This window comes from Salvelinus namaycush, chromosome 37 (genome assembly GCF_016432855.1).
Source record: "Salvelinus namaycush isolate Seneca chromosome 37, SaNama_1.0, whole genome shotgun sequence".
In the NCBI taxonomy this organism is placed as follows: Eukaryota; Metazoa; Chordata; class Actinopteri; order Salmoniformes; family Salmonidae; genus Salvelinus; species Salvelinus namaycush.
Window position 1 is genome coordinate 27,961,523 of NC_052343.1, and position 13,041 is coordinate 27,974,563.

The 13,041-nt window shown below is 39.8% G+C and overlaps 1 protein-coding gene across 1 annotated transcript; it reads right to left on the reverse strand.

The window, feature by feature from the left end:
* Positions 1–4,608: 4,608 nt before the first annotated feature.
* hoxa13b (homeobox A13b) lies at positions 4,609–5,897 on the reverse strand. The gene is made up of 2 exons (XM_038977258.1): positions 5,252–5,897; positions 4,609–4,956 (listed from the first exon to the last, which is right to left on the reverse strand). Exons 1-2 carry the CDS (start codon positions 5,895–5,897, stop codon positions 4,715–4,717), a joined length of 888 nt encoding a protein of 295 aa, XP_038833186.1. The 3' UTR covers positions 4,609–4,714.
* Positions 5,898–13,041: the final 7,144 nt, after the last annotated feature.

Consider the following 13,041-nt stretch of genomic DNA (forward strand, 5'->3'; position numbering starts at 1 on the left):
GGATAGGTATAGTAGTTCCAGGAAACAGGTTAAACCGTTAGGAACAACTGTGTCCAGGAGGTGGATCCACTTCTCGTTTAAAAGGGCATGCCCAAATCCTCTCTTAAATGGATTGTTACTCAATGAGTTGGTTTTAATTTATAACATTGAGTTGATTTTTAGGCATTACATTTAAAGCATGCTAAAATGAGTTGGTTTTAATTTATAACATTGAGTTGATTTTTAGGCATTACATTTAAAGCATGCTAAAATGAGTTGGTTTTAATTTATAACATTGAGTTGATTTTTAGGCATTACATTTAAAGCATGCTAAAATGAGTTGGTTTTAATTTATAACATTGAGTTGATTTTTAGGCATTACATTTAAAGCATGCTAAAATGAGTTGGTTTTAATTTATAACATTGAGTTGATTTTTAGGCATTACATTTAAAGCATGCTAAAATGCTTTAAATGTAATGCCTAAAAATCAACTCAATGTTATAAATTAAAACCAACTCATTGAGTAACAATCCATTTAAGAGAGGATTTGGGCATGCCCTTTTAAACGAGAAGTGGATCCACCTCCTGGACACAGTTGTTCCTAACGGTTTAACCTGTTTCCTGGAACTACTATACCTATCCCATGTCATTTTTTTAATATATAGTTGACATCCACGTGATTAGTCCTTGTATTCTACATCATGGGGGTCTTCTGAATGTTGACTTTTAAGCACGCATCACGCACGCAACTACACACTGTTTTTTTTATTTTGCACACACATTTTGATATGTATGTATTACCATAGAGTTGTCTTTGCATTATGACTGTTTATACCATGGCATTGTTGAATACTCCTTTCTGATTGGCTTGAAGGGCATTCTAGAGTGTGCATTATTTCCCTATAATGCACGGTATATTTACACGGTAGAACTGAATGACTATATTTGTACATGTTTTGTTTGAGCTGCTTTTGAAAGCAAAAGTCGAATTGAAAACAATATTGTTGAATTCTATTTTCATAATAGCACACTAGGACTGATTGTTTGGTTAGCTAAACTAGGAAGTCTGTTTGTTTGGTTACCACTGCAACTAACGTTACTGTAGCTATCTAGTTAGCTACATCAGTGGATGTTGAACACATTTATAGCGGCAAACTAACTAATTTCTAGTGGCAAATGTGTTAAATTATAGCCATGGTATAAAAGGGATAATCAACTCGGTGCTCTGTGTTCTCTGGAAAATACTCGCCAGCACGTCGTGTAACACACTTTCCACGTCGTTCATTATTTCCATAGAAGCATAGCCCCTCGTTGATTATCCCTTATATAATGTATAGTTTGTATTTAGTTATTGTGATGTTGTCATGTGATGTTTTGCCTGATGAAGACCCTGTTCTGTGGAGACGCGTCCTCCTGTAGCCTGTCGATCTGCTCCTACCATACAGTATAAGGTATGTTTGTAAATAGTTCACAAAAGTGTTAATTGCACGATACAGGCCTGCTTGTCATTTTATGAGTATAATTTCACGCCAGTCGGTATAGCTTAAGTTGGAACGTTTGATTTGACCTTCTTCGTTTCAGTCATAGTTAGTATATATAATAACTGTAAAAAAATATATTTATATTGCCCATGTTTTGATTTTAGGTATAGTCTATTGATTAAAGATATAATCTCTCATATTTAACTATTTATTTACTTATATATTTGTTTTTCTGGTCATTTTATCCATAGAACAGCTATACCCTTTTTCTGCTGAATTGATATGAAGTTTTATATAGTCTATCCACACTAATTCCCTTCGCATTTCCGAGAATGTCCAGTTTTCATAGCATTACATTGAAAGTTGTTATAGGCTGAACGGAGATAGGACATATTGAGTAGAATTTTAACGATTGAGCATTTGATCATATATCCACAATAGTGTCTGCCTTCCTTTATTAAAAGTGATTCAAAAAACAACGGGCGCATCTAAAAACCGTACATTTCTATATAGACCCAGGTTGGAGATTCATTAACGAGTCTGTAACAAAACGTAATCAGATTACTAAATATCATGCACGCATTATTGACACATTTAAATCAGTGCATTAGTTCCTATTTGGAGAAAAAAAATACCCACAAGGCAATAGTACCTATAGGTTTCCACGACTGCAGTACATATTTAAAGTTCTCAATTGAGAAGACAAAAAAAAGTGGATTTCCCTTTGGAATGTGTTTCACTCTGTTTTCTAACACATAAATTGACAATTTCGCTATTATTGCCATATTAAGGAAAAACATATACATATTACGTACATCAAGGTAAGCCTTTACATTTCCTATAGTACTCAATATTAAATCGTTTCCATTCGGCAACATTTCTCACATGAAGAAATCTTGGATAAGGTATCAATCCATGTTTTTCACCTGCATGAGTTAGGCAATGGTCGGAGCCATATATCAATATATACTGAACAAAAATAGAAACACAACATGCAATCATTTTAACGATTTTACTGAATTACAGTTACAGTTACAGTCTAAGGCACTGCATCTCAGTACTAGAGGCGTCACCTGGTTCGAATCCAGGCTGTATCACAACCGGCCGTTATTGGGAGTCCCATAGGGCAGCGCACAATTGGCCCAGCGTCGTCCGGGTTTGGCCGGTGTAGGCCGTCATTGTAAATAAGAATTTGTTCTTATTAACTGACCTGCCTAGTTAAATAAAACATAAATAATAATAAGGAAATCAGTCAACTGAAATACATTCATTAGGCCCCAATCTATGGATTTCACATGACCGCCATGGGTGGGCCTGGGAGGGCATAGGCCTACACACTGGGAAGCCAGGCCCAGCCAATCAGAATGAGTTTTTCCCCACAAAGGGGAATTATTACAGACACAAAAACTCCCCAGTTTCATCAGATGTTCGGGTGGCTGGTCTAAGACGATGAAAACGCCTCGTGTGGAGGTCTGCAGTGACACATGGTCTGCAGTCGTGAGACCAGTTGGACATACTGCCAAATTCTCTAAAATGATGGAGGTGATTTATGGTAGAGAAATTAACATTCAATTCTCTGTCAAGAGTTCTGGTGGACATTCCTGCAGTAAGCATGTCAATTGCAAGCTCTGTCAAAACTTGAGACATCTGTGGCATTGTGTTGTGTGACAAAACTGCATATTTTAGAGTGGCCTTTTATTGTCCCCAGCACAAGTTGCACCTGTGTAATGAGCATGCTGTAAAATCAGCGTCTTGATATGCCACACCTGTCAGGATGCATAATCTTGGCAAAGGAGAAATGCTCACTAACAGGGATGTAAACAAATTGGTGAAAAACATTTGAGAGATATAAGCTTTTTGTGTGTATGGAACATTTCTGAGATATTTTATTTCAGCTCATGAAACATGGGACCAACACTACATGTTGCGTTTACATTTTCGTTCAGTTTGACCATGGTTAGGCCTACACCTGAACTCATCAAATGCAATGACGCAGATCCGGCAGCAGATGGCAACATTGTCATCTCATCATTATCAGTAAGGCATTTCTCATACAATAGCCTAATGGTATTATAAGGGCTCAATGTTGCAAGCCTCTACAACATTAAAATTACAAAATGGAAAGCTGTTTGACTCGTTTTATCAACGCTAATCATAGGTCTAATCGGCTTGTAGCCTACTGAAATTCAAGAAATTAAATAAAAAAGTTAATAAAATGTCTCCGACAAACATTATTGCAAAATAAATGCTCATTACTAGTCTGAATTTTAATTTGTCTGAGAAAAAATATGAACAACGTAGTAATGGGGTTTCCCCAACTTTTATTGGGAAGAGCTTATTGGCTATATGTTTGCAGTCAAAAACAGAGGAAACTTTAATGCAACTGTTCATTAATTGCAATCAGATGTATTTACATTTGTTATGATAGAAAACGAAATATAGCATTTTCAAACAATGATGACGGCGCAGATAATTGTTGCGTAAAACAGAGTTAAGATGATTATTACTGTATGGGAAAAAAGACGTAGCCAGCTCAGACAGAATAAAAAAATCTAATCGTTTATAATAAACTGAATATTGACAGAATGCATAATGTAAATGTAAAGCAATGTACTAATTAATAGCTCAATCATTATGTGATGAGAAATGTTTCAGCTTCTAAAATTATATTCGTAGGCATAAACGATTTGCGGGTTGCGCGCTATAGCGCTCTCACCAACATTTCAATATCAATCAATTCAGGGAATGTATTCTCAAATTCAACAAATAATCTCAAACCCTCAATATCAATGCTGCACAATTTTTTGGAATCATTAATCCTTACTCTGATGGAGCTAAAATGGAATTGTCCCACACAGATTAGAGTTTCTACGTTTCCAATTACAGAAGGTTATGTTATTCTGAGTAGAGATTTCATATTTTAGGCTATGAGTTATTTAGCGTATTGGGAACAGTTTGTAGAAAATTATAAAAGCTATATGTCCGTCGAATAGAGTATGAGACAGAATATATAAACAACGAGGAAGTTATTTCCCAATTTCCTTCAAACACAGGACATCGAATGGTTTCAATTAATTACGACAAAAAAACAAAACAAAAAGCCAAGTGGACCTCCAAAAACAGAGCCAACCCATGGCGGGCGAGAAGGAGACGCCTTATATTGTGTAATAAATTATAATATAGTTCATTTTCATTGAACAACCTTCAAGTCTCTTCTTTTTCTGTCTTTTTGTTTCAATAGTTCCATATACAGCTAACTGGGACTCTTAAATTTGTTGACAACCTTCTTCTCTTTTACTCGCCTGTTCTGAAACCAGATAGTCACTTGTCGCTCTGTCAGGTTTGACTGATCAGATATCCTTCGTCGTTTGTCCTTTGTGATAAACTTATTGGCGGCATACTCCCTCTCCAGTTCTTTCAGCTGTACCTTGGTGTATGGCACGCGCTTCTTCCTCCCACGTCGAATAGAGCTGCCATCCCCTCCTGATACAGTGTCTGTGTGAAGAGCATAAACACATGCTTAATTAACCTAGAACCATCTGGAAAATTGCTAAAACCGTAGTATAGTTTCTAATAGCGATGGGATCTGTCGTATCTATCCACAATTCACATTACGGTGACAAGATGGATGACGGTTTCTTCTAACGAATTATTAATATGCAAATTGTAAAAGGAAAAACAACGCAGGGCGAATGATGGTGTTTCTGCTTTTGATAAACTGAGGTATGTAATGTTGAAATATGCATGAGCTTGTGAAAACATTTAAGAATGTATAGCCTTAAGTCCATACCTTGAATGGACGATTTCCATAGATGGTTTGACTGTGGCTGGTCCTTAGCGCAGTAAACCGGACCATTCCATCCGTTGGTGATAGCCCATGGCTGATAAGGCTCCACTGGCAGAAGAGGCTCATGCCTGGGCTCGGTGGGTCCGCTGAGGGTGGGTACAACTGGGACGTCCAGATAGCTGGAGACAGGTTGGTAAGGGTTGGAGGAGTAGCCTTGGTAGAAAGCGAATTCCTTCGCCCTGGACCCTGGGAACTCCTCTCCTGAAACGGATGTGTCCATGTATTTGTCCCCATAGGCAGAGGAGGGTTGCGCGCAGGACTTGACGCTGCTGTGTGACATCCTACACGGGTAGTAGCTGCTGCCAAAATATCCATAAGGCAAGGACGCATTTGATGAACTTTGGGCTGCGGAACAGGGGCTGCATTGTTTGACAGCTTCGCCCATGCCAGATACTGGCACATCGCTCGACGTGTAGGTAGTGCTTGGAGCCAGGGACGTCGGATGCGCCAACAAATTCCTGCACTGATTTGCTGCAAAATTGCCTCCTGTGAACCCCTCCATATTTTTATTTATCTCATCCAAACCGTTATCATACAGAAACATGACTGGGTCAATCCAGCGCGAATGGAGAAGTAATGACGCTGTCATAGCATGCCCTACATCGAGACAACCAGCTCTTTTTAAAAAATCCCCACGACTGAAAAAAGAGATACGGAATCTAGGAGAGTAACCGATAGTCACGCGCCTGTGTGGACCTAAAGATCGCAAGGTTATTGGGCAAACCCAGGCACGTGATATGCAAAGGAGCTGATTAACGTCTAGACTGCAGATAATACAGCTCCATGCCCAAAATGTTTATACTCTAAAACAATATAGCATTTAGGAGGAAAAAGACTACATGTTTTAAACAAGATGATCAGTTTCGAGATATCATACAGATAACCTACACTCCATATAGTTGTTATTCATTAATCTATTGGAATCTGTCTGATGTCATTCTTGGTTTATAGCCTAGCATTTTGCTGAGGAAACATCACATGGATGGAGACTGACATTTAAATCCTTTTTGTCAAAATGCTGATAAAAACAGTAGAATGGAGATGCGGTGGACGCAGATTTATGTATGCAGCCATTACGCATTTCAATTTATCAACAGTTATATATATGGCCAAGGCAGTTTGTATGAAATATGGGTTGATACAAATGTAATTAATTAATTAATATTCTTTTAAAATGTTATTACATCGTGTGAGTATGGCAAATCATTTAAACTACCTTCTAATTGACCAGAAGGCGCTGAGCCTGGAAACAACTTGCTGTAAATAGCCTGGAAACAACATGCTGTTAGATACGGTTTTTATCCCCCATTTTATTATATACACGAAGTAGCATACATTTTGTTTTGAGCTAATAGGAAAATATCAAGGAAGGTGAAACTACATTAAAATGCTTTGGTGGAGAAATATCAGTCATTCAAACGGTAAAGGAAATCAAGAATAGTCTGTGCGTAAAACTCACTGAAATGTAAACCATGCATGCCACGGCAATATTCTGAAACACACTGCTATTCTAGCTGCTGTTCGGTCTCTTATAGGCTTTATAACCTACCGACAGAACGCAGCTAGCACACTATTTGGCAGCGAGCTCTTTTACACATGGGTTAGACTGCTGGAGGCCAAGGACAAGGTCAAGTTGAAAGTTAGTTGCAGTCCGTCTAGCCAGAGATGTTGTTGTCATCCAACCACTGACCGTATGGCTTGATTTCCTCCAGGAGTCCTTCAGGAGAGGTGAGAAAACAAACAACTACATTGTTGGATAAACCCCTTGCTGATCTTTTGTCGATGTTTATGGAAACATCGACAAAAGGGGGGGGGGGGGGGGGGGTGTATGTATTAATTTGTCCATGTGAGCTTTTGGCAAAGTAGTGAGGAAATTATGTAATTGCAGAAACATGCTGAACATAAAAATGTAAGGGCATCCGACCGGTTTTCGTGTTTACCGACATGGCATTTATCCAGGGGTAATATCACCTGGGGAAAGACATAGGCCTGGCCAACTAGGAACTAAACCCATTCCATTCGCATTTCAGACGTGTAAAACATTACCAGACAATAGGAAACTGTGGTTTCAAAGAGAGGTTCAACTGCACCATATTTTCAGCTCATTAAGAATGAGAGAAACATTCTGCTCTCCCATGATTTGTTACGCATGTGGTAAGAGGCTATCTCAGTTAGGCTACAGGCTACTAGAGGAACCAATTGAGCTAATCAATTCGAATCAATGACAAAGTAGCTGTTTGTGAAATTGCATTCTACTTGTGCACAAATATAAAATGTGAAAATTCGGCCTAGAAGAAAAAGAAAAACGGAGCTAGACTATATCTTATTTTAAGTTAGAATGAGCAAAAGACTATAGGTTACAACACTGCCACTGGCTTTGTCTGTGAGAGAGAACGAACACATTGTACTGCATTTCTTCCATTAGACGTAGTTGCGTGGAATATTTGAATAACAATATATTCGACATTTTACAAGGAAGAACACCAATACAATAGGCCGAGAAGGTGCCTTTTATGGTTAAGGTATTTGCAGGAGAAAATTAGCATTTGGTTGTGACACCGCACCAAAATGGCTTAACCTGTGTTCTTCATAGCTATTCAACTGCCCACGTTTTCCCGGATACACCGTTCCCAATATATATAGCCTGTCCCTATATGTTTGAGGACACAAAGTATACAATTGTGCATATCTATTGAAATCTGTTTCAACGGTTTCGGTCGATGCTGTTACCGAGTTATTTTGGAGGGGATGAGGGATATGCCTATGCTTTAAGCATACTGCTATACTATACTGAAGTGTTTCATTCCAAACCTTGGGCGTATTGTCACCCAACCGAGTGGGCAGGAAATATCACAGCCTGCTAAATGGCTGCTAAATTCACAGTCAGAACTCCTTCCCTTCTCTTCGAATGGAGCCGAGTTCAATGAGGCTGGGCTGTCATGTTAAACCATATGTTAGGCCTATGTTATTTACGCCTATGTTCATGCGGCTATGAGAGAATTCAATGGTCGCAGTAGAGACATTAGCGGCCCTACCGCAGACATCGAAAAAGCGTCATGTAGCTAGTCATAAATAAAGCAATGACGCGATGCTACTACCAACATCGAACATGGCCAGACCCCCAGTGCAGTGGTGGAGTGGGCCGGTGTGGGAAAGGAGGCGATCTAGCCTATACTCCTATCTGCCATGATGGTCACACACTCAGGCTCTTCTTAGACAAATAATGGCTTGCGGTGCCATAGCCACACATTGGCTCTGGGCGGTGAATTTCGCGGTCAACAATATCGTTAGTTTTTCTATGGGAGACCATTTAGAGGAGATGTTAATACGCCATGTCGAGGCACCATTTCGTTTCTTATTTGGTAAGCTACTTTAATAAACTGGTAACATCAGCGTGGACATATATCGCACACAGTAGAAAGAGGCGATACATTGGACCTATAGCTTTAACAAATCATATCTGGGTTATTGTGTAAAGGCGTTCATCACAAGGCGGATAGATCAAGAGGAGATCGTAATCGAGGGTCAAGTAATTTTCAAAGACGCGTTTGACCCGCTGAAATATGAAAAAGGGTCCATAACGTCATAATCGAGTGCGGTAGGCTATTTAACTTGATAGAAATTCGAGAGAAAATCAAGGATGTGCAAGTATCTACTACCACATAGCTACAACCCAAAATCTATGTGTTCGCGTGTGTAGTGCGTGTGTTATCCTGTGTGTGTGCGCGTCTCTTCAGTAGGGCTTCATAGGTGTATTTTTCGCAAAACAAAACACATAGGCTCACATGATGGTAGAAGTAAATTAAGACCTTTTAATAATTAAAATGGGCAATCTATTGTTGGGAAAAATATGATATATTTTGAAGACTTTGAATACTTTAGGAATAATAGTAGTAGCCTTGCACGAGCTTTGGCTTGTGCGAGACGGAACTGATCATAGAACTGCTCATCTCCTGTTTCTGTACCGCGAGACAGCTTGTTCAAGTACACTCCCTGGACAGGATGCTAGTCTATCCCAGGGCCTTACTCCCGAATCCATCTCCTTAACGCTGAGTGCCAAGCAGAGACCCATTGGGTCCCATTTTTACAGTCTTTGGTATGACTCGGCCCGGGATCGAACTCCCAACCTGTCAATCTCAGGGCCGACACTAACCACAAGGCCACTGAGGAATAAATAGGCCCATTAGAAAATAGGCCTAATACTAGAAATACTGTTTCGCGAATGATATAGACCTTAACAACAACGCCGAATCAGTATACCTAATTTTATGCATAGTTATTCGAATGTCGTTTTTTTTTTTCAAATAAATTGATGGTCTATTTAAGAACTTAGTTCAGAATGTGACTAAAACGTGTAGCTCAGTGGCCGGTGTAGATGGTAATGTACACATTTTGTTCAATCCAATAAACCGGTTTGAACTGCATTTCTTAAATATGATTGTATTGTTTATTATTTGGCTGTGGCTCATTAAGGATTTCGCTTAATTGCAGCAACGCACTATTTAGATGTTAATTGGCCTATAGCCGACTAGCTATAGACAAGTCTGAGTATGACCCTTCAGAAGTTATAGAAATAACATGTTCGTTAAGGGTACATTTTGAAATAGAAACATTTCAGAAATACTAGGCTATACAACCTTTTACAAAAATATTTTTAGTTAAAAGCCCAACACAAATGTGAATATCAAACAGCGACGTTCTATGCCAATTGAATAAATACAATTATTAAACTAATAACACAACTACTAACTTAACATCATTATTAAACCATTAATCATAATTATTATTATATTTGACGTCCAAATTGACATTCATGTTGAAGTAGCGGTAATAGAACAAAAACAATCAGCGAATGACGCGTCCTGTCTGATGAGCGTTGCGGAATGAATTGAATATAAACAATACAGACTTCTGCTTACTGACTAGTGTGTGTAGCTCGTTCGATAATACAAATACAACGACGTGAAGATACACCTTAAGCCGCGTGCCAATTTATAGGAGAGATATTGAGATTATATATTCCTCAGAATATTGTTTTATTCCATTGAACGAAATCTCTAGAAAGGAAGGTTATATCACAATATAATCCTTTAGCCTATTTCGTTTTTAAAAAGACTGGCTCACCTGCTTAGTTTATAAATAGCGTATGTAATATACTGTAATTTTCAATGAGTGGACAGCCATTATTGAACCCTGCTAGTCAGAATTTGTGCTGGCATGGGATTTAATTCACTAATAGCAACACACATAAAATAGTGTTGAATTATTTGTGGAGACAAACCTGGTAAATAATGACCTTGATGCCTAACACTTAGGAGCAAAATCCTTACATTTCCCTAAAAGTCAGTCGCTTCCATAACCTCTGTATGAAAGTAGAATTTGAACAAAAAAAACACAAACTTCGTAATATATTGTGCACGTGGAACAGAATAGAGTTCCTTATTTATTTCTGGCAGTGGAGTTGGCTGCTGGTCGGTAGACTACAACCTACAGAGGTGGAAGAGGTGTCAGTGGAGTTGACTGCTGGTCGGTAGACTACAACCTACAGAGGTGGAAGAGGTGTCAGTGGAGTTGACTGCTGGTCGGTAGACTACAACCTACAGAGGTGGAAGAGGTGTCAGTGGAGTTGACTGCTGGTCGGTAGACTACAACCTACAGAGGTGGAAGAGGTGTCAGTGGAGTTGACTGCTGGTCGGTAGACTACAACCTACAGAGGTGGAAGAGGTGTCAGTGGAGTTGGCTGCTGGTCGGTAGACTACAACCTACAGAGGTGGAAGAGGTGTCAGTGGAGTTGGCTGCTGGTCGGTAGACTACAACCTACAGAGGTGGAAGAGGTGTCAGTGGAGTTGGCTGCTGGTCTGTAGACTACAACCTACAGAGGTGGAAGAGGACACACTCCTATTCAAGATCACACCATTTCAATTCCCTTTTCTCTAACTGCACTGCATTTGTAGTCACAGTAGATTAAATGCACATTTCAAAATATTTTGAAAATAAGAGTTAAGTCCACGACACATACCAGTGACCCCCCCAACCCAAGATAAACAAGCAGTAGGCCTATGGGGTGAGGGTGCAACCAGCAACAGCATCCAATTTGCTCTGCCTCTTCCTGCGACAGTGGTTTCATCTCAGATTGGACCCTATTCCAATCTGTGACCAGGGCCAATAGGGCTCTGGGGAATAGAGTGCCATCTGGGGCAGACACACTCTGTAGAACTCCCAGGCTCTGTAGCTAACCCAGAGACACCCAGAAGGACCTTTCACTTTGGTCTGCCTGGCCTGGTTGCTCTGCTCTATAGGATCTAGAACCAAAGTGGTGCTCTGTTTGTAATAGCTGCCAAGCAGATAACACAGCACTTAGTCTCCAGTGCTTAATGGACTTTTTATGGGCTAGTCTTGTGATCGTGTGACCTATGGCATCCTGGCCTCTCAGTGTCTCTCTTGGTAAACTAGATCAGAAACATGCCGCTCTCTCCTTTGTCTTGGGAGAGCGATAGAGAGTGAAAGAGAATACTACAGTTTTTCTATTTATCAGAGAACAAGGACCTCCTTGATTTTTGATGACCATTTCACCCCTTAACTGAAGAGCCACTTCCATCTACAACGTTTTACTGTATCCTGGAAGCACTTCCCTTCTTGCTTCTATAAGTGTTCTGTTTTTCTGACACGCTTTGGAAGGCCTCTCCTACCTCAGGGTTAACTCAGTGTTATATTGGCAAACTTTATAGGAAACGTCTACACTGAGTGTACAAAACATTATGAACACCTGCTCTTTCCATGACAGACTGACCAGGTGAAAGCTATGAGCAATTATTGATTCCACTTGTTAAATCCACTTCAAATCAGTATAGATGAAGGGGAGGAGACAGGTTAAATAATCATTTTTAAGTCATGAGACAACTGACATGAATTGTGTATGTGTGCCATTCAGAGGGTGAATGGGAAAGACAAAATATTTAAGTACCTTCATGAACAGGGTATGGTAGTACATGCCAGGTGCACTGGTTTGTGTCAAGAACTGCAACACTGCTGGGTTTTTCCACACCCAGCATTTTCCCGTGTGTATCAAGAACAATCCACCACCCAAAGAACATCCAGCCAATCTGACAACTTTGTAAAGCATTGGAGTCATGGGCCAGAATCCCTGTGTAACGCTTGACACCTTGTAGTTCATGCCTCAACGAATTGAGGCTGTTCTAAGAGCAAGAAAGGAGGGGAGCAACTCAGTATTAGGAAGGTGTCCATAATGTTTGATATACTCTTGTGTATAAGCACCACTATTGAATTCTATAGGCTTACTACACAACCACCTTCAGCCAGTCACGTGCACTCTGGCTCACTCCTCCCCGTCTGGTTGGCTGGTTGCATAAGGCAGCAATAGAGATGCGCCACTTCTGGTCTTCACCCATCTTCTCCTCTGTATGCACAGCACATTGCATTGCTCATTTTTCTTGACCTATAGGAAGAAGCTATACTGTAGCAGCCAGTCACAGTTCCTGTGCATGCAGAATTCACACGCACTTATGTTAAATCAGGGCCAGGTGTATTATTTAGTTCACAATGTAGCAAAAACATTTAGCAACAAATAAGCATTTCTTATTGGATAAATCCTGGTAATTTCCTCCCCATTTCAGCCATTTGTTTCAGTTTGGTTCCTAGTGAATACACCCCAGTTTACACTCTTATTTCCCCCAAAGAAAAGCAGTCACCTACAGACATGAATGAAAGTATGT